This window comes from Synchiropus splendidus, chromosome 13 (assembly GCF_027744825.2).
Source record: "Synchiropus splendidus isolate RoL2022-P1 chromosome 13, RoL_Sspl_1.0, whole genome shotgun sequence".
NCBI lineage: Eukaryota > Metazoa > Chordata > Actinopteri > Syngnathiformes > Callionymidae > Synchiropus > Synchiropus splendidus.
In genome coordinates, this window is record NC_071346.1 from 7218093 (window position 1) to 7239006 (window position 20914).

Consider the following 20914-nt stretch of genomic DNA (forward strand, 5'->3'; position numbering starts at 1 on the left):
TCTCCCCCTTCAGTCTGTCTGTTTTGTCCTTTTTTCTGTTGAGCTCCCACAAAGCAGCATAATGAGCTGACAGTCTGTCGACACTTGCATAGTTAATTGGAATGAAATTTAAATGTTGCGCTTGTATTTTTGTAGTTTGAGGGCAAACTGTAAGTCTCTAACCCTGAACTTTTTTAATTAGTTATTTTTGTTGTGCCTGTTTCTTGCGTCGCTGTTTATTTTTCTGTTTCATGTGGAAATACAGAAGGGTTTCTCTAAAGCTGGTATCACTGTTGGAGCTGAATCAAAGATAACACTGTTGCTTCACACCAGGAAAAGATGCGCTGTACAGAGAATCTTCACTCGAGAATGTTGTCAGGGACACCAGTAATGTATGATGAGTCAGAAACCTACTTTGTAAATGTCACTCTCTGCTCGGCGACGAAGTCATTAAAAGAGATCAAGAGTTGAGGTTATTCTCTCAGTGAGATTACAGGAGGACCATGTTTCTATGAAGGGCTGCATTCGCTGCGTTGATCCAGGAGCCTAAAGCAATACAAATATAGGTCAATGATATTTTATTATTTCCGCTACATTAAATGAGAGCCACGCAAGAAAAAATCTCACGTGATCAAACGTATTTAAACAATGTGGAAGCATCGAACACATAATGCATCATGGAGGTGGACTTGAACGTGATGATTTTCAGTGTATTTTTCACCGAAAAATTCTGAGACATAATGACTTAATGACTGAAGTCTGTTGCTTTTCAAGTCCGTTGGAACTCAAGTCACGCATTCTGGCTGGACAAATGAAGAGACAGACTGTGTGAGGATGAATGGAGACGGGCTTAATTCTAAGGATTACTGTCACCAATTCTGTAAATGACAAAACGTTTTTTGTTTGTTTGTTTTTTTTTTTTGTGCGGGTCCAAGGGGCGCTCCACCACAGTTTAAAAAAATCCTGGCACAAACCATGTAATCTACCACATTGTACAGTATATGCAATATAACTGTAGAGTTTGTTATTTACAATAAACACAATAAACATCATCTTATACTTCAAGCTACAAACAAAAGGTCTTATTAATATCAGAATCAAAAATATCTGAAGACTTGACTCCATGCTGAGCCCTCAATAACAGCTAACAAGTAAAACATCATAAAAAAAATAAGCTTATTGTTCTCATTATTTTTCTCATTGCCTCAGCCAAATGTGGTATTACTGATGTGGCAGAGAGTGAATAGCAATACAAGCCACGAGGATATCTGTATTTATGACATTTTCCACTTTACTATCAATATTAATCATCTTTGCACATTCTACTTCAAGTGTTTCAAAGTGGTTTATTATTTAACAATCATTTGGTGCTGAGCAAAAGAGGGTTTTGAAATTCTTTTTGAACCTCACTGCATCAATGTTGCACCACTGACTCATGTTTTTTTAACCAATTTAACATACAAATATCAGAATCAGAATCAGAAAACTTTATTAATCCCAAGGGAATATGTTCGTAACATGCTCTGTACTCAACACATCACAATAAATTAAAAAGAAATAATATTATAAAGTGCAAAAAAATAAAGCTATACTAAAGAGCTTAGCAGTTCAAGAAGAATCTTTCATTGTGATTTTATTCAGAGATGAATTGTACGTTTTTATTGCCGCAGGAAGAAAGGACCCCCCGGGTCCGCTCAGTCTTTGAGATGGGTAGTCTCAGTCTGTTGGTCCTTGTGCTTCTGTATTGGACCAGGAGCTCATAGAGGGGGTGGGTGATGTTGTCCAGTATGCTCCTTAGTTTACAGAGCATCCTTCTCTCCATAACCATCACCAAGGAGTCCAGTTTCATCCTCACCACATCACAAAATATTCACGATTGCTAGGTTGAAGGACGCTAGGCTATGCTAAGCACACACAAAGATGGGAGCAGAAGAACTGGAGACTTCAGTGAGCAACTTCTTTTTTCTTTCGGCTTCTCCCTTCAGGGGTGGCCACAGTGGATCATCTTTCTCCATCTGCTTCCTCTTCTCTCAAACCTACAAACCTCATGTCCTCCTTCACCACCTCCATAAATCTCCTCTTTGACCTTCCTCTCCACCTTCTGCCTGGCAATTCCAACCTCACCATCTTCCTACCAATGTACTGGCTCTCTCTCCTCTGTACATGTCCAAACCGTCTCCATCTAGCCTCTCTGACTTTGTCTCCTAAACCCCTGACATGTGCTGTCCCTCTGATCTACTGCTTCCTGATCCTATCCATCCTGCTCACTCCCAAAGAGAAGCTCAGCATCTTCATCTCCGCTACCTCCAGCTCTGCCTCCTGTCTTTTCCTCAGTGCCACTCTTTCCAAACCATACAACATTACTGGCCTGACCTCCGTTTTGTACAGTTTTCCTTTCATCCTTGCCGACACCCTTTTCTCACACATCACACCTGACACTCTCCAATGATTCCATCCTGCCTGCACCCGCACTCCATTGCCGTGGATAGTTGAGCCTCAGAACTTAAAATCCTCCACCTTCTTTATCTCTGCATCCTGTAACTTCACCTGTCCACTTGGGTCCCTCTCATTCACACACATGTATTCTGTCTTACGACTAACCTTCATTCCTGTCCTTTCTAAGACATACCTCCACCTCTCTAGCTGATCTTCCACTTGCTCCCTGCTCTCACCACAGATCACAATGTCATCTGCAAACATCACCATCCAAGGGGCTTCTTGTCCAACCTCATCTGTCAACCTGTCCATCACCGTGGCAAACAAGAAGGGGGTCAGAGCTGAGCCTTGGTGCAGTCCCACCTCTACCTTGAACTCCTCTGTTACACCTGCAGCACGCCTCACCACTGTCTTACACCACTATGAAGCTCATGTGTTGGAAATTCACCCAACAGCTAGGGTGAAGTAAACAGGGTTGTTTATCCAAATGAGATGAGAGTTGAAGTGGTCCCAAATCTAGTTTTTATGTTGTGTGATTTCATCTCATTTTAGTGTTTTTCTCTTCCCTATTTAAGACTTGTAAACTCCTTATGACTTCCCTTAGCTGCATAATGAACTCACCGGATGAGAAACGTCACATTTGAAGCCTTTTTTTGATTGAAAATAGAGTCAGTTTTTAATAATTATAACTAGATTTAAATGAGCTTGTTTGCTTCGATTCTTAACAGCTACCTGCTTCGTAGCTGTTTCTTTTAATTTACATTTTATGGAGCTAGCGTAAGTGACCAGACTTATTAGGTTCATTTCAGCATTTTAAATGGGGAAACACTAATACCGCTGAAAGGTTTTCAGAGTTTTTTCGAGTCTCTAAATATAGTTATGTAGTGCTGACTGTTAGACAGAACTGTGTCAGTCATGTCACATAATTTCGCCTCCTGTCAGCTAAAGGTCACAGCAGGCAGCACGTCAGTCTCCATCTCCTCACATGGCACGGTGACTCAGAGTTCTTAGAGGAAGACCACACACTTACTGGAGGATTGTGCGGCAGGGAACGCCGTCATTGTCACCGGAACACAACTGTAGGGTCTCAAATGGCTGCCCACTGACGGGATGGCAGCTTGAAAAATGTGCCGTAGTCTCTGCAAGCGCTTGGTGCTGAGGATTAACCATGTGATCATCATCCATCATGGAGGCTGTGGGGGTGACAAGTGACCCAAAGTTTGTCAATGACCAAGCAGGGTTCATGGTCTTCTAATAATAGGCTGTTTCATGAGATATCACGCAGGCGTGGATCGAATACCACAAGAACACTTCCCTATCTAGCCAAGAGGCTCTTGCTGCACTGTACCTCCTTCTTGGCAGGTCTCCCTTCTCTTCGGATTGCCCAAATCATCCTGCTCTCCAGTCGTGGAGGAAGCAGAGGAGCGATGATTTGAGAAGATTTCAACTCCCAGATTTGCTGCAGAGGCTAGTTGTGAAGTCCGGATGAAATTAAAATGAATCGTTTTCAAACCCAACATGCAGAAATAACCCTGTCGTCCGTCATGCTTGAGCACTTTCCAAGAGCACTTTTTCACTTCACCAAGACACTTGAGATGAGCAAAGTATTTTAGTAACTGAGCAGAAAAAAAACCATTTCCATACTTTGGTGAATCATGACTTTCTGCTGTAATACACTCGTCTCTCTCTGGTTTGTTCACATCTCCCACCGACTGCTGAGCTGTATCCCACACTTGACGTGAGGACTAAGCGCAGATTTAGCGACGGACTCAGAGCTACTTAGCGAGGAGAGTACGAACTGTCAACTTTCCTCTGACACGTCAAAGCTTATCAAGTTTGCACCTCGGTTTGTTTGCAACAACAAAATGTAAAAAGCTCTCGCTAATAACTGCTCCCACATGCCAGACGCCGAATTGTGTCTCTGTGAAGTTTCTGCTGTGTGTGTGAAGCCCAGATAAAGCTTAGGAAGGACGGCTAATGTTGTGGCTGTTCACGCTCTGCCGGGGAAATATAAAGACTTAAGAAGGCTACAAATGCAAAGGAGTGACCTATATACCGAGGCACAAGTTTTTCAGGCGGTGGTCATCGGTTCTGTGCCCGTCCAGGCTGATAAAATATGGAATGAACAACATCTGTTCATTAGCACTGCTTCCGATAATCGGCTATTTTTAGCCGGGGGGCTGATTTTCCTCCTGTTCCTCCGTCTCCTCAGCAGGTGGTCTGCAGCAGAATCCGTCACTCTCTGGATGGAAATGGCGGTTGCCCTGACATCTGTCTGATGTTCAATTACAGGTTGTGGCGTGGGTTCGGGTTATCTTCTTGTGTGTGTGTGTGTGTGAGAGAGGTGTTCAGGTGGAGGAGCTAGCTGCTCTGCGTCTGAGCACAAGACCCGGGGACAGAGATGGTGGAACCACCTGCTGCTCGCACAGCTCCTGTGTTTGTCCGGAGCATTTGTTCTGTCCGCTGGATGATGTGAACCATCCTTGTGCTTGACGGAGTGTGAGCTTTGAGGATCACCGCTTGTCCTTGAGTGAAGCGTAGAAGACCTTGTCCACCTCAGCCATGCCTGCTCACTGATTCAGGCTGCAGCTCTGCCAACTGACCCATGAGATGAGTCTCCGGAGGAGGAGTGGAGGAGACAGGCTGCATCCATCACCGGGCCTAAGAGCCGGTGAGAGAGGGGAGACACAACACTCACACAAAGTGTAATAATCGTAAAGAGGAGAAGCAGGAAATTCATTTGCTACAACTGTGTGGGTTGGTTTCTGTGCTGCCTCTCCACTGCCAGGTTCCTCTGCTGGCTTGTTGCTGTCATGATGAGCTGTTGCTGGTTGACAGTATAAGAACTGGGTCAGTCTGCAGCAGCTGCAGAGTCGTGCCTCTGTTTTGTCTCGCAGCTAAATAATAAAAAAAAAAAGGGTGACGGTTCAACACAATCTTTCACATGAGGCTTTTTTTAAAGCGAGCGTTTTTCTCTGCTTGTCTCTAGCTGCGGCTGCCGATCCTCCTCCAGGCGATGTAGATCTACTCAAGTTTTTCTCGAGCTACGACACTGTTGAATCCTTGTATGTGTGTGTTACTCATGCGTCCTCATTTCTCAACAATATTTAACTAACCCTTCGCTGGGAAGTGTGTCTTCTTCAATGTCATTGGCCTTCTACTTTGAATATCCTGGAGATTATTGCTCAGGAAAAATGGCTCCATTTTTAACTAAGCTAAAAATCCCCTTGACCTCTTCATAGCAAAATGACAGGCATTGCACTAGAAGATAATATTAAAGACATATTGGTCTAGAATGTATTTATATTAATAAAATAAAACAATATTTTAATCATAGATAGATATTTATATACTATATAAATATTATAAATATATATTTTTTAAGCATTTATCCTATACATTTTGTTTAATCTTTTTATCTGTCATTATTTTTTTATTATTCTATCTATTTTTTCCGTAATAAGAGTTACATTTTAAAGGTTGACTGTTGCTCTATAGGAAAATTAATTTATTTCATCTGGATTTAACAGACTGCACTCTCATTAGTCGTTTTTGTCCCAACGTTAAATTTTAGTTTATTATAGATGTAACTCCGAGACACATGCAGTTAAACTGTCACCAATGACTTACATTAGTTTAAACACCAGAGGAGGTACGGAAACACCTCCTCATTTGTTCCAGTCCATTCGTCCAACCACGTAATATAGAGCTGAAATCCCTGCTGCCGGTTTCACCCAGTGTCAACAAGCCAAAGCCTGAAGGCTCCTCCAACAAAGGTGTTTCAGTCCCTCACTCCACCTTCTTGGGTCAGTGTGACTGGTGACATCAGTCACACCTACGGGAAACACAGTTTTCCTTTCATCCGTCTGTGAACAGTCCTCCCCTCAATTCAAAAGGGGAATTAAAGGAGGATTTTGGGAGCCAATTTCACACTAACTAAGCCAATAACAACCGTCCCCTTTTGCTCCACAGCAGCGAGTGGACTGAATTAATTGTGGACAAAGGACTGGCCCCCGGCAGCTCGCACCTTGTTTGTTTTAGGAGGCAAATTAATGACACATGGTTCCGTCCTGTGGCACCTAATTTCATTTTTGTGTTCTAACTCAGCTGTGACTTTGACATGGATGAATCATTTTAGTGGGACTGAGAAGTCACTCATTTTATTTCTTTTTTTTTTGTTTTTTGTTTTTTTTTTTTACAGTAAAAAAAAAAAATTTAATTCACAGATTAATCGCGTTTGAACAAGGAACTATTTTCGGTTAAGAACCAAAACATCCACGATGAAGGAGACTAAATGAGGCGCCGCTGATGTACGAAAAAAACCTGCTCTTCCACTACGGTATTTACGATAAAGTCATTCTTCATTCATTCTAACTAAATAACTTTTTAAATCGAGTATCACCTGGGATTTCCAAACTTTTTAAAAAAAAATGCATATCTTTGAAGCACTGATTGTTTAAAGGGCTTTAATGGAACTGTAACGCCGCAGTATGTTTTCTGTCTTCTGTTTAAAATAGAAGGAGCTGCAGGCTGCAGACAGCGACCATCTATATTAGTCAGCTGCTCGGAACAATAATCATTAAAACACAACCCGACTGATATATTATGGATGGGTTCTGTTTGTCTCTGCCGCCCACATTTCAGCGCTTTCAGCATCCCCCAAGTTGAAGACTCACTTTCCTTTGTCATGTTAAGAAAAACTTTGAATGACACGAGACCATTCTGCCCTGCTGGACGCTGAGCAGCGTTCAAATCGAACACCATGTGCACTTCAAGAGCGAGGAGTGTGTGGGAGAGATGACCGGTTGCCTGAAGGAATATTAAAGTGCGTGATTCATCGCATCAATGTGCTAGGATGCCTTAAAATGATTTTTAATTTATCCCAGTAAAATGTCACATCCCACACACACACTCACACATGCAGCCTCGTACCTGCTCAGCATCGGAATGTGCTCTTCCCTGCCTCGGCGGATTGCGTTTCTTTGGAGCGTAACGTGATTGTTAAATACCTCCGTTTGTGCTCATGTGACTTGATCATTAATTCATTGTGTTTATCAAAATGGAGCAGACAGTCTCTGAGCTGCAGGCAGACGAGATGCAGCATGTATGAGTGCAGCTCGGGGCCCTTTCGCTCCCATTGCCCCAGTTAGCTAACTGGATGAACAAGGGCGGGAACAAACTGTCGTGAATACCATCTGATAACCGCTGATGTGATTTTGTGAGATGGGCTTTTAGACAGATTTAGTTTGTCTAAAATCTCTCCAGCTTTGAGGACAGTTAAACAAGGGAGGCTTGGATTATTAAAAGCCACTTGGAAAACCTCTTTCTGTCTGTCTTAAATGGTTTTCTGTTAGCGCACTCAACAGCATTAGAAAGCATGTATTATTTACTGTGGGAGAAGGGTGGAGAGCCCTCACTAGAGGAATCCTTCCCTAGGTGAAGAAGTATCTTAGGATCAACAGATGAGTGAGGTAGAATAGGTGAAATGTGGGGATTATATAAAAAAAATTCCAAGCTGAATGACTCAACTTTTGTTGTGTTGACTTGTGTTCTTCCTCGGTGGTTCTTGTCTTCGCCCACAGTTTTAGCTCATTCCTCTCTCCCTCTTTTGTCTTTCAGGTGTTGGGCGCAGTGACCCCGCCTGTCTCAGGTGGGGAGTCCGAGTACCAGGGCCATGATTGGCTCTCCTGGCCCTGGGGGGCGTGCCTTAGTGCCATGGCCGAAGATGTGGCAGTGGGTGCTGGCTGCTTCTCTGGTGTCTGTGTTGACCCTAACACTGCCAGGAAGTAGCCAAGCCTGTCCGCCGCGCTGCGAGTGCTCGGCGCAGCTGAGGTCCGTGTCTTGCCAGCGGAGGCGGCTCACCAACATACCCGAGGGGATTCCCACGGAGACGCAGCTCCTGGACCTCAGCCGGAACCGGCTCCGCTGGGTGCAAGCCGGCGATCTGGCTCCGTACCCGCGGCTGGAGGAGGTCGATCTGAGCGAAAACCTCATCGCCACGCTGGAGCCCAACGCCTTCGCCGCCCTGCAGAATCTGAAAGTGCTGAAGTTGAGAGGAAACCAGATGAAGTTGGTGCCCATGGGGGCCTTCGCCAAGCTGGGCAACTTGACCAGTCTGGACCTGAGTGAGAACAAGATGGTGATCCTTCTGGACTACACCTTTCAGGACCTGAAGAGCCTCAAACACCTGCAAGTGGGAGACAACGACCTCGTGTACATTTCACACAAGGTGAACTGTTTTAAATCTTCACATCAGGTTTTCAGAGTTTCACTTTCCTCCAAGCCGACTAATGGCAAAGCTTTTAAGGATGTGGGCGACGATAACGTTAATACAGCTGCAAGCTGCTTCCTACAGTTGCTAAGATGCAGACAGCCGAGGGGCATCATACTTATCACAGTCTTATGCAGCAAACGTTTTACAGTGTTTTCTGTCATACCTTTCTGTCTGCTGTATATCTCATGTCTCTTAACAGTTGACTCTAACTATGGACCAGTCTGGACGCATTTCCAGTGATGCGGGTTTTGTTTGTCGACTGTCACGTTGTCTCTGCTTGTCAGGCATTCGTCGGACTTCTCGGTCTGGAGGATCTCACGATCGAGCGCTGCAATCTGACGTCCATCTCTGGCCAGACGCTGTCGTACCTCCGCAGCCTGGTGACCCTTCGCCTCCGTCACCTCAGCATCACCGCCCTGGAAGACCAGAATTTCCGCAAGCTGTCCAACTTGCGGGGCCTTGAGATCGATCACTGGCCATTTTTGGAATACATCTCCCCTCTGAGTTTCCAAGGTCTAGATCTCCACTGGCTCTCCATAACCAATACCAACATCACCTCCGTCCCTTCGTCCTCCTTCAAGAACATGGTGCACCTCACCCACCTCAACCTCTCCTACAATCCCATCACAACACTGGAGTCCTGGGCCTTCAGGGACCTTCTAAGACTGAAGGAGCTGATCATGGTGAACACTGGACTGTTGACGGTGGAGCCTCACGCCCTGGGAGGCTTACGGCAGATCCGAGTTCTCAACTTTTCCTCCAATGACCTTCAGACGTTGGAAGAGGGGTCGTTCCACTCTGTAAATAGTCTGGAGACCCTCAGAGTGGACGGTAACCCCCTGTTGTGTGACTGCCGTCTCCTTTGGATCCTGCAAAGGCGCAGGACCTTAAATTTCGACGGGAGAGTGCCAGTGTGTGTGGGGCCGGTGGAGGTGCAAGGGGTAAGCCTGAGCTCCTTCACCGACTCTGCTCTCTTTGATCACTTCACATGCCAGAAGCCTAAAATACGCAACCGGAAGCTTCAGCAGGTAAAGTCTAAAACATGACATGTTCTCGTCGTCTCTTCATGCCGTTGCTTGCTTGTCTGCAGGTTGTCGCTCGTGAGGGTCAGCCGGTGAACTTTCTCTGCCGTGCCGATGGAGATCCAGCGCCAGCCATCATCTGGATTTCCCCGCAGCGTCGACGAATCACCGCCAAGAGCTCCGGCCGCATGACTGTTCTGCCCAGCGGAACGCTGGAGATCCGCTACGCCCAACTCACCGACAGCGGAACTTACATCTGCATCGCCACCAATGCCGGCGGCAACGACACCTACTTCGCCACTCTCACCGTGCGGGGACAGCCGCTGGACGCCGCCTCGGCCTTCTTCTTTAACCGCTCCCTTTACAGCGGGGAGTTCTTCAACGACACCAACATGAACAGCACTCGTGTTTTCCTCAAGTTCACCTTGGACCTGACCACCATTCTGGTCTCCACAGCGATGGGCTGCATCACTTTCCTGGGAGTGGTCCTCTTCTGTTTCCTGCTGTTGTTCGTGTGGAGCCGTGGCCGCGGCCAACGCAAGAACAACTTCACAGTGGAGTACTCTTTCCGGAAATCTGAGCCCGCCACCGGAGGCTCTTCAGGTGGGACCAGGAAGTTCAATATGAAGATGATATGAAACAACGCAGCCAGGGGTCCTTCAGGGGAGGCATGAGCACGTCCCAAAAACGTGTTTGACACACAGTACACACAGCTGCTGACTCGCAAAAATGAAGCTACGTCGTAGAGAACTCTTCCAAACCAAAGTAAATCAGACCCATGAAGGAAGATTACTTTTAAGGTGAAATTGGCATGAAGTAATATGAAATGTAAAATGTAGAAGATGAGCATGCTTTTTTGAGATTGCTGCACGTGATAGGAATGAGCTTAAAAACACAATACATATTTAATATCTAATTTCTATACTCAAACCTTTCCGAAGCTTACGATGAGCCCAGAAGGTCTTTTTCTTTTTTTAGTTTTCTGAATTGAGATGTTTTGCGACAAAGTCAGCTGTGTGGGACGAGCACACTGGTCACAAGGTGCTCCGGCTGCCCGTGGCCCGGAAGGTTTGGTTAGGAAGTCAAGCCTGTCGGACACGGGCAGCCTCAGCAATCACCACAGCAACACACAAGAGAGCTGGGGGAGTGTCGCCTGCGTCGGCGGGGGAGGAGGTGAGAAGTCAATACGAGCGTTTCCTCCTCTCTGGCAACATCACAGGCCACATTCAAGGTCTGTTATCATCAGGAGACCGGTGACCCGCCGGTCTGCAGTCCGTCCTCTCGCTCTCTGCCGTGTTGCGGAGTCTGACCTTCCCCAGCGCTGCCGGGGGGGAGCAGCCGGTGGGGCCAGACAACCTCAGAGACAGAGGACATACAGGTGTTCACACACACCAAGAAATATGCATCACACACGGATAGAAACTTTTTTTTCTCAGGCAAAGTGAAGCAGATTGACAAAGAAAGTTGAATACATTCCAGCAATAATGCGCCAGAAGCCATAGTCAGTGTTTTTCTATTGCATGATTCATTTATGTAACAATCATCATTGCTGATGTCTGACAAGCTGCCGCGATGATCATAAGACCATCTGCTCTCACTGTGCGCGCTCAAGTAGACATCACAACAAGGTTGTAGGGACTACAGCGACACAAACATCCACACCAGGAAGTGTGAGGCCAGCTATGGCTCCTCTGTCTCTGCACTGTCCAGTGTGCAAATGTCTCTGCCCCCCTAGCCCAGTGCATCCCCCCTCCTCACCCTACGCCCCCATTACCCCCACTGGGTCCTCCTTAGGGAGGGGTCCCTGGCTGGAGACCACGGATTTAAAAATGTAAATGAAGTCGTGTTAACCCTACCCGCGCCATGTGTACGTATAGTGGAAAGTTGTACTGTGGTTTTTAAAACAACCGGAAAAAAATGATTTGAAGTGTTTTGTTGATTCTTGTTTGTCCTTCGTTCAACTCTCACCCCCCCCCCAGTGATTTTAAAACTGTTGGACCTTGAGATGTTCCTCATCCTCATAGAGGGACCGTCCTGTTCTCAACACCTAATATCCCAACTGCTTTTTGGACTTCTATTCTGACATGCTGTCCTGGTTAAACATATCATATTGTCTCACACACCTTTGAGTAGAAGTGTGTAATAAATTTAAGGATGATGCTGCAGCCATACAAATAGTTAATAATGGAGCTAAGTGGCACGCAAATATAAAAGCTAATGCTACATCTCAAATGCTTTTTTTTTGTTGTTGGAGCACAGAAACTTATTTTAATACTCCAAATGTATGTAAATTAAAACATGATTTTGTTTAATTCTTTAAAAAAATGCCGTGTCAATGCACAGACTACAGCTAGCACTCGTGTCACAGTGGACTGGAGGGCCATTACATAACTAGAAAATATGTTATTAAATTGGATTAAATTTTATTCACATAATAAGAGATATTCGCCTAAAAAAGTAAAGTAGATTGATAAATATCTGGGAAAACAACTGTGCTAAAATAACAATGATGATGACAATAATACACTGTTTTACATGATACACTGTTTTAATACACTTTATTACATGAGAAATACTGAAATTGTATTGTCAAGAGTCATTCACAGTTACACTTTGAAGACATCACAACAGAAAGCTGGATCTGTCTGAACACAAGGAGCGTTTCCACATGCTCACTTTGACACTGAACTTGTGAGGTGAACACAAGCAGAAGGCTCCCCAGGCTGCACTAATCTGAGCTAGCAGGAAGGTCAGGGTGAGTTCCTCTGTACTGACCCCCGAAGAGCGACAGGTTAAAGTATTATTTAGTCACGTCGTCTGTAACGCTGTACAAGCATAACAGCTCTCAGAAGCCTGATTATAATCTGTACTCCTGCGCCCTGGGAAGGCTGATGAAACCGTTGCAACTCCTTTCGCTTTGAAAGATGGATGAAGGCAAACCGGGACAAACAAACAAACCTTTATGATGTTTTACTCTTGTGAGCCCGAGCGTGTTGAGAACAGGACCTCGCCTCTGTGTGGGTGTTTCCTTTCCCGTCTTTGAGTTCCCCTCCCCTGTATTTCTCAGTGAAACTAGGATTAGAAGACAGTGCGAATGTCTGTCGTGATCGTGGATGGTGTTATCGTGTAAACATCAATCACAGTGTAAGAGTAGCTGAAGAAGGTATTTGTCGTTTTATTATCTCCCCTCTCTGAACCCGTCTCGATCCACTCTGTCTTATGAGCATTCCCCTGTTGTTCCTGTTCACAGTATTAGGCTGGAATATGGTTGTGCGGTAGTTGACACGTGTGAGGTTGTCATCGTCTTGTAATGAACAGTGGCTCCGCCTCATGCCATCAGAAGACGGAGCAAAGACAAAAGGGGTGACCCAGGTTCCCTAAAAGACATTGTTTACCCCTTCATGCTCATTCCCTGAAAAAAAAAAAACATTTCTGGAACTTTCCTCCTCTGGACAGTACCACTGTGGAATATACTTCTCTGGACAAGTGTGTAAAAAGGGGGCGGTGGGTTTGCTGTGACCAGGACGCTTGCGCTCTGCTACTGTGATTCATCGACAATTCACCGACGCAAACGTTTCCACGTTGTCTCCCCCACAAACAAATGTATCACACCCCGACACAATTCAACTGCCACTGATCCATTAGTAAAGATTTTAGAAGGTTGTTCGACCTTGTAATTGCCGATACTTGACACTCGGCCCGGCGAGTCCTCAACCGCCGTCAAATCAGCTGTAAGTGCATGAAGCGTTTGTGCCAAGACGCAAAGTTGCTGACAGGCGTTTCCTGGCGGCCGCCGCAGCTTAATTCGTTCCCTCTGATATTTCATTCTCCAGTGCCTGAATTTGCCCACGCGGGAAACATCCCTCGCGACTCCCATCCCATCCTGCCGCCTCCCATTGCTTTTAAAGATGAGCCTCTCATTACGGCAGGCTTGTTCGGTTTCCTCATTCGAGTCAAGCACTTTCCTGACTAATATGTGTGGAGAAAAGGAAAAGCCTGGTGCAAACAAATCATGCGAAACCTTCAGAATCTACAACAAACCACATTATGGAAATGGGAAACCACGTCAACAAAGCCCGATTACCGTCGCCTGCCGACGTCCAAATTTGCTCCGAATAACTGTCCCATCTCCAGATCATCCAGCTGCCTCTGTGATTGGATTAGACTTGAGTGGAACAGTAATGGGATCACATATGGATGGGAAGCGATTTGGTGATTACTTGGCTTATTAGCTTGTTTCTGCGAGAGGCCCTCCGAAAATAGACGACTGGGCGGGAGACAAGATGATTTGCCAGTGTCTTTCCAAGCGTTTTTACCCAGAAAAGCCAGTTCACTTTAACCTCCTCTTCGTTTGACAACACCGCCACCTAGTGGCAAATGTGAGTCACAAACAGAATCTAAATTAATAGTGAGTGGAAATTTTCGCTGAATTTTAAGGCTTATTTCCTCTCATAAACACCTTGTATCTACCTGCTACAGTGCACAATTTCAATTGGGCTCCTTTGGCTTCTTTCGTTAAATTTAATAGCGTTTTTCTGACGCAAAATGTAGTATGCTCTTGCGTTATCGGGGTGTCACTTCAAGGATCGGAACTGTGGCACTGAAACGTCTCAGCATCCAGAGGTGGCAGATATATAATAATCAAAATCAACCCTTAATTCACTGCCTTTCAGTTATACATTTCCCGGCAGGCGGTGCCGCTAAAAGGCTTTTGCGTGTTGCCATTCTGCCCTCTAGTGGCAGATGAATGAAACTCACATGAAGTCATGGTTTAACGCAGCGTCATATCGGTGTCCCTCGTGCTCTTGCAGTGAGTTGCAGCGACTTGATTTGTCACGTGACCATGGCAGGTTGAAATCTATGCATGCCTTTTGTACTCGGTCGGGCCCCACTCACCCACGCTCGGGTGCCATAGGTGTCGGCCATGGGACCGACGGGGGGCCGAAGCAGACAGACAGGCGGTTGAATCCGGTTCCAATAATCTCTCTGGATGATTGTACTTTTATCTCTCGGCACAGAGAGAACCTGCTCCGAGGTGCACGCTGCAGATCATGCCATTGATATTCCAGTGAGGATGATGGGACTGATCAATGTGCTATGGGGATGGGATTATTAATGGCATACTTGGATCGATCTGTGGTGAACCTTGTCACTCTCAGGATCCCTCTGGAGAAGGGGCGGCGGGGGGGGAGGCACACACCGCTCACACCCGGCTGGCACTCGTCCCTAGGTTTCCACGTCACTCCTCTCAAGTCATTTTGATGTTCACGAGAAGGTGCCGGATTCTGACTTGTATTTTGTGGCTGGTCGTGAGCGCTGTGATGCCTCGCGGGTCTTCAGAGGAAACTGCTCTTGATATCCCACTGCATTTACTGGAGCGACCTTTGACTAAGAGGGAATATTCATCCCCGTGTGAAACTCTCTTTGCCTCCATCTTGGCACCAGCCTCGTGAAGCCATTTTCTTTTCTCCTTTAATGACCCCTGAAACCTAGGGATGAGTGCGAAAGTGCTCCAGTTCAATGCAGAGCCGATATTAAGACAAGCAGTTGAATGTTATGAATCAATAAGTCATAATATTAGATCATAACACAGACTGTGACTCTGCAGTTTACAAACCCAGACTTTTATTCTGACTGTATCTTATATTTGTTGATCTCTGGATGTAAAGAGCAGCTTGTGTACATATTAGAATTACTAGCCATATCATGTCATTCCAGCTGTGGACCTGGTTGCCATGTCTGACAGAGGAAATGACTGTTGAACTGTAAATAGTGTACGTAGAGTTGTAGAGGATCTAGCTGCTGCTCTTCACGTCCAAGGATCTTGTGGTCAGTCCCATGGCTGCTTGTACTCAAAGGGAAGGAAAAGACTCAATTGTACTTGTCTGTAAAATAACTATGACTTTCTATTTATTTCATGTATGTTTTATAAACTGTCTGTCTTGTAAAAGGAAAAATGTCATTTCGTCATAAAAGCATGATGTGACTCTGTCTAAGGTGTGTCCTGCTTCTTTTCCTCAAGTCCGCCACCTTCACTTACTCCTCCCCATCAGGTGTTCTCATTCCTATTGACTTTTATTCCTCACTCTCACGACACATCACTGTATCATTAGAAAACATCATTGTCGGTGTACAGTCCTCTTCTGTCAGTCCGTGCATTGCATCATGAATGGTGGTGGATATAAACACCAGTACAACCAGAGTATTGTTGACCTTTTATTAAATTGTTTTGTGAGTTATTATATATATATATATAATTTTATTATTTTATGTTATTTATAAGAAGTAGAATATACAAATAAAGCAGTAGTACATCATGTTTATTATTAGTAGTAGTCGTAGTATATCGTGAGTATATTATTATTATATTTCTGTTGCACAAAAAATTGTTGTCACTATCTACATGAAAGAAACACAAGAAGACAAACTTTCGAATTAAAACTATCTAAATGTTCTTAAGATTAGTATGTATCTAATACGTTGGAAATCTGTTTCAAAAACGTAATTTTGACTGGCAAAAAGGAAACAAACACAATGTATAGGTTAAAGCCAAATCGTTGCTGTCCATGTTTTCAAATTGTGAAGTAATTTAGAAGAAGCGATATTTTCGTGATCGTTCGCGGTGACAAATAAGTCAGAGCTCTTCGGGTCAGTTCATGGATTCACCACGAGATGGCAGTAGAACCTCAAACTCGGGTGACAAAAACTACAACCAGGCCGAATTCTTGCTTCTTTTATTTGTTGTAGTGACACACACACATTTCGCTTCGCTGCTTTTCTCATAGTCCTGGTCCTCCCGCTCAGGCAGACAGCTGAGTGACAGGAGGGGGCGGGCTCAGGAACATGGCTCTCCAGGTGATGTGATGTGCGTGTGTGTGATCAACATCTTCGATTAGATGTCCGCTTAACAAGTTTGCTCCCCCAGCAGCAGCAGCAGCTCCCCGATAACCCAGAGAGGGCCCTAAAGGTCACTCTCCGAGGTTAAAGGTCAACACACACGCACACACACTCATCTATGACAGCCTTCCTTCCTCTCTCCCCCTCTGCCGTCAGGTCAGTGTCACTGCTCCCCCCACCACCACCACCACCTCCAGCCCTCCCTCCTCCCCTCTCTGCCTCTGCTCCATCTGAAATTGATTGTCTTCTACCATCACAAAGACACTTGGTTCTGATTGATTGATTGGTAAGAGAAGAGGGAGAGAACATCGACGGTCTGAAGGAAAAACAAATGACGGCGTTTTCATGCACTGTTTGTCCATCAGATGTAGAGATCAGAAAACAGAGCACACCGACCGTGTGATGCATGAGAAATCATCCGGACTACATCTACGCATCGACATATAAACAAACACACTTGGTACAAAAAGACAAGGTGTCTCTCCCCCTCTCCTCCCCCAGGAGAGGTACAGTTAATCCTGCAGAGTATATACAAGTTTATAGTATCCATGCATAAAGGAACTGCTCCTCCCGCCTCCGGAGGTCGAGGCGTTTGCGTCGTGTCTCTATTTTTTAATACGCTTCCACTTGAACACACAAATACAGCACTAAAATAAAGAGAAGACTGGAGCAGAACCAGGAGTCCAATTTATGTAAATAAATAGTGGCAATTTGACCCCTTGACCTTTTGTTTTCATTCTCATCATCAATCAGAGCTTTCTATGCTGAAATTAAATTAAAATAAAACAAGATTTATTAATTAAAAAAATAACACTAAAATAAAAAAAAAGTGTATTTTATATAAAACCTTAAACATTGATTTAATTTTTGATTTTGTTTGTTTGTTTTTATTCTAAGTATAAAATTTAAATAAAACTAATAATAATGTTGATAATAAACCAAATTCTTTTTGGGGATAAAATTTAATTGTTTCCATTGTTCATTTAGTCTTCAGCAATAACAATGTAGTGGTCAAAAGATTTGAGTGCAATTTATATAAATATAAATATAAATCCTCCTTATCAAATCAGGAGACAACAATGTAACCTAGTCCTAATTCGGGTGGTGATTCAGGGATTTTTGTTTTTATTACTGAAGCACTGTAGATGATGATCAATGTGCAGAAAATGTAAACAATTAAAAGGCTCATGGCTGATCATAAGAGTCAGTAATGCCTACATGTTAACCTTTATTTCCACAATATCTCAAACCGTTTTGATTTGACCTCTGTCTTCACCCTTTTACTTCCCGAACGGGCCGTGCAAAAACACACAAAGTACATAAATAGTGAAACTGTAACTCATAAATATGTAAACAAAGTCATGAATAAATAAAAATAAAAAGACGTCTTTGTTGCTAAACATTGCTGTTCCGCTACGTCGGCTTGACGGTAAAGTTTTGAGGTATATCAAGAATTGTCTACACAAGCGGCCTCTTTGGGGGCGTGGGCTGGGTGAGGGGCGGGGGGCCACTGGACCGAGGGACGAGTGAAGAGGGTTTGGGTGTTGGGGGTGAGGGGCCGGAATCGGTCGGAAATCGACAAATTCTCTGTGGAAGTTTGACGCGAGCCAATCGTTGGGTTTGATTTTGTAAACACATCACACACACACACGCCTGCGCTCAGTTTACAAATTACACAAAAATATCTCTGGCAGGTGTGTGTGTGTGCGGAGAGACAGTCTGCTGATATGGAGGTGGCGCGGGACCCCCTTCCACCCAGCGTGTGCACCCCTTCACTGTGGTGGGCGTCAGTGTGTGTGTGTGAGCAGTCCAGCCTCTGCTGAAAGGAAAAAGGCACTCAACTCTTCCCACATCACAACAACACCTCCTTGTGTTTGCCATGCAGCGCGACTGCTCCGTCTGTGTGTTGGTCTTTGGTTTATCTACACTTGTGGGGACATTTTTTCCAGCCACCTCGAGCTTAAAACTCAATCTGTGGATGAAAGTACCATAATAACTAGGTAATTATAATTGGGTTTAGCTTTGGTTTAGAGTCCTGGTTAAGGTTGGATCGGTGGCAATGAGAGGTCCCCACAAGGCTAGACTGTGTGTGTGTGTGTCCCAGGTCCAGTGTGAACAGACACGCAGTATCTTTGGTATTGAGGCTGTTTGGTCGCCACACACCACTTCAACTCACAAACACTGAAACACAAATATATTCCCCCTGGACTCCGGAGCACAGGCGCCGGAACAGCTCGCCCCTCTCTCACAAAAATATTGTATCAACAAAATAGATATTAAACAGTGGTACGTGGATAGGTCAGTCGCAATTTATCTGTTTAGGGAGGAAATCAGAGTTCACATAGTGAGTTAGCATGAAAGGACCCGGGTTCATCCTTCCTCACCTTATTCAACCTTCATCATCGGAATGATATTCCCTGGTCAGAGTGGAGATGTGTCTGTCTGGTCCTGGATCTACCTCACATTTTCCAGCACTGATCTGCTGTCAGATGCTTCCATAGATGGGTGAAGTTAAAATGTGGACCTCAAATTTATGATTCTGGTATCTGATCTTCAGCTCACTGAAGAAGCTCTGATGCTGATTTAAGCTCGAGTCAAAGGGCAGTAAATATTCTTCTGAGGTCCAGGAGAACCGAGGGGATCGGCACCTGTGCTCAGGAGGAGAAGTGACACGTGCAGCAGGGAGTCTGATATAGTGCACTGCATCCCAAACCACGGTGCTTTGATTCGTCCGCTGATGCTCGGGCCTCCGCTGCTGCTGCGTCCGCCTCCCGTCCGCTCTCTTCTATGATTATCTCCCGCTAGAAGATGCTACACAACAAGTGGCCGGTCGCGCAACGATAAACGAACAAATACATATTTACACCAAGAAATGAGGCGGTTACCATGGCAACGGAACGATTTCTCAGCAGTTCAAAAGCGTCTCTTCGTGTTCATTCCATCACACAAAAAAAAAAATCTGCACAGTCAGTCTCGCCAGGTATCTTGTCTGTGCATAGAATCAGTCTTTCACTATCTTTACATTTGTCCACAAGGTGCTTCTTTACACGTAGCACGACACAATAGAGAGGAGACCATGTGTCTATGGTACTAGTTTTACCCGCATCAATATTAAGGAGAAAGAGGAAAGAAAGACACGACAGGAGGAGGGAAGGGTCGGGGGGGAGGGGTCACTTTAGCAAGAGATAAAGTAGATAGCATAGATAAGACAGAGATGAAATTAAAGAGTATTTACACAATTCTGAGGTATGAAACGGGCGGTGGAGCCCGTAGTGCTTGCACTTTTAAAGGTTGTGATGACTCAGGCCGGGTGTGGCGCGGGGGGCGCGGACGGAGCGGGCCGCGTCCGCTCGCTGATTATCGTAACGAGGCAAACGTCATTGGCACTCGGGATCCTATATTGTGACATTTGACCTCTGCGTTTGGCCATGAGAACAGAGCTGACCTCGCTCCGTCGCCGGCCCCGCGCGCGCAAGCTCCTCCCCTTTATGATTGTTTCGAACCTGATCACGTGACTTCTCCGATTAAGTGTTGTGCGGTGGTTTCTGGTTAGAGCTACTTTGGTTGATTCGGTCGCAGAATGCTACACCGCTCCGTTGTGACGAGGACCTTTGATCTCCAACAGACGTTTGATGCTCCTTTGATGTTGTTTTCCTCTCAGCTTCAGCGTGTTTTCAACCTTCAACACAACCTTAATAGAGCCAAGACTGGGGTTGCATCACTAACTGTGTGCGCCAACTATTGAAGTGTATTACTTGGATTAGGGGCCGAGTTTTAGGACACATTTTAAAATACTACATGACCCTATATGATTGAAAGGTGGTCCAGATGAGGCCCACAGGACTCGGGTTTTCTAATTTAGTTTATCTAATTTACAAATGCAGCCATTCATCTTGAGATATAAATCCTGCATGTTATCATTTTATCTGAAATCAGAATGAAAAAAAACCCATAATTTTAAGTTGTTTTATTATGTACGTGTTTTCGCTCAAAAATATATTAATATTATCTTTAAGCCAAATAATAATGAGTCACGTTTTCCTCGTTTGTTTTATGGGCTTCGCCTCTAAATCCTTTAATCGTGTTATCAAATCGATCGACCTCACCCTGAATGGCCAGCAGGGGGCGGTGTTAGCGCCGCATGGCCAAATCACTGCAGCGCAGCCGTTAGAGGGGTCAAAGGGCGTTTGATAGACACTTGACACGTGTGCGCAGCGGCCCATCAGCCCAGTTAGTGAAATGGGAGAATTGCAGTCGATCACTCTGATTTGGTCTGATTGTGTTGAACAGCTACTCGACAGCAAGG

At 45.0% G+C, this 20914-nt stretch overlaps 1 protein-coding gene across 1 annotated transcript in view; it reads left to right on the plus strand.

Moving 5' to 3' along the window:
- The window catches only part of LOC128769598 (leucine-rich repeat and immunoglobulin-like domain-containing nogo receptor-interacting protein 3), a 32175-nt gene extending 20086 nt beyond the window's left edge, over window positions 1-12089 (plus strand). The window contains exons 2-4 of the mRNA XM_053883446.1: window positions 8035-8644; window positions 8974-9717; window positions 9780-12089. Of these exons, the coding sequence (XP_053739421.1) occupies window positions 8090-8644; window positions 8974-9717; window positions 9780-10349 (1869 nt within the window). The 5' untranslated portion in view covers window positions 8035-8089 and the 3' untranslated portion in view covers window positions 10350-12089. The remainder of the gene's footprint in view (window positions 1-8034; window positions 8645-8973; window positions 9718-9779) is intronic.
- The last annotated feature ends 8825 nt before the right edge of the window (window positions 12090-20914 follow it).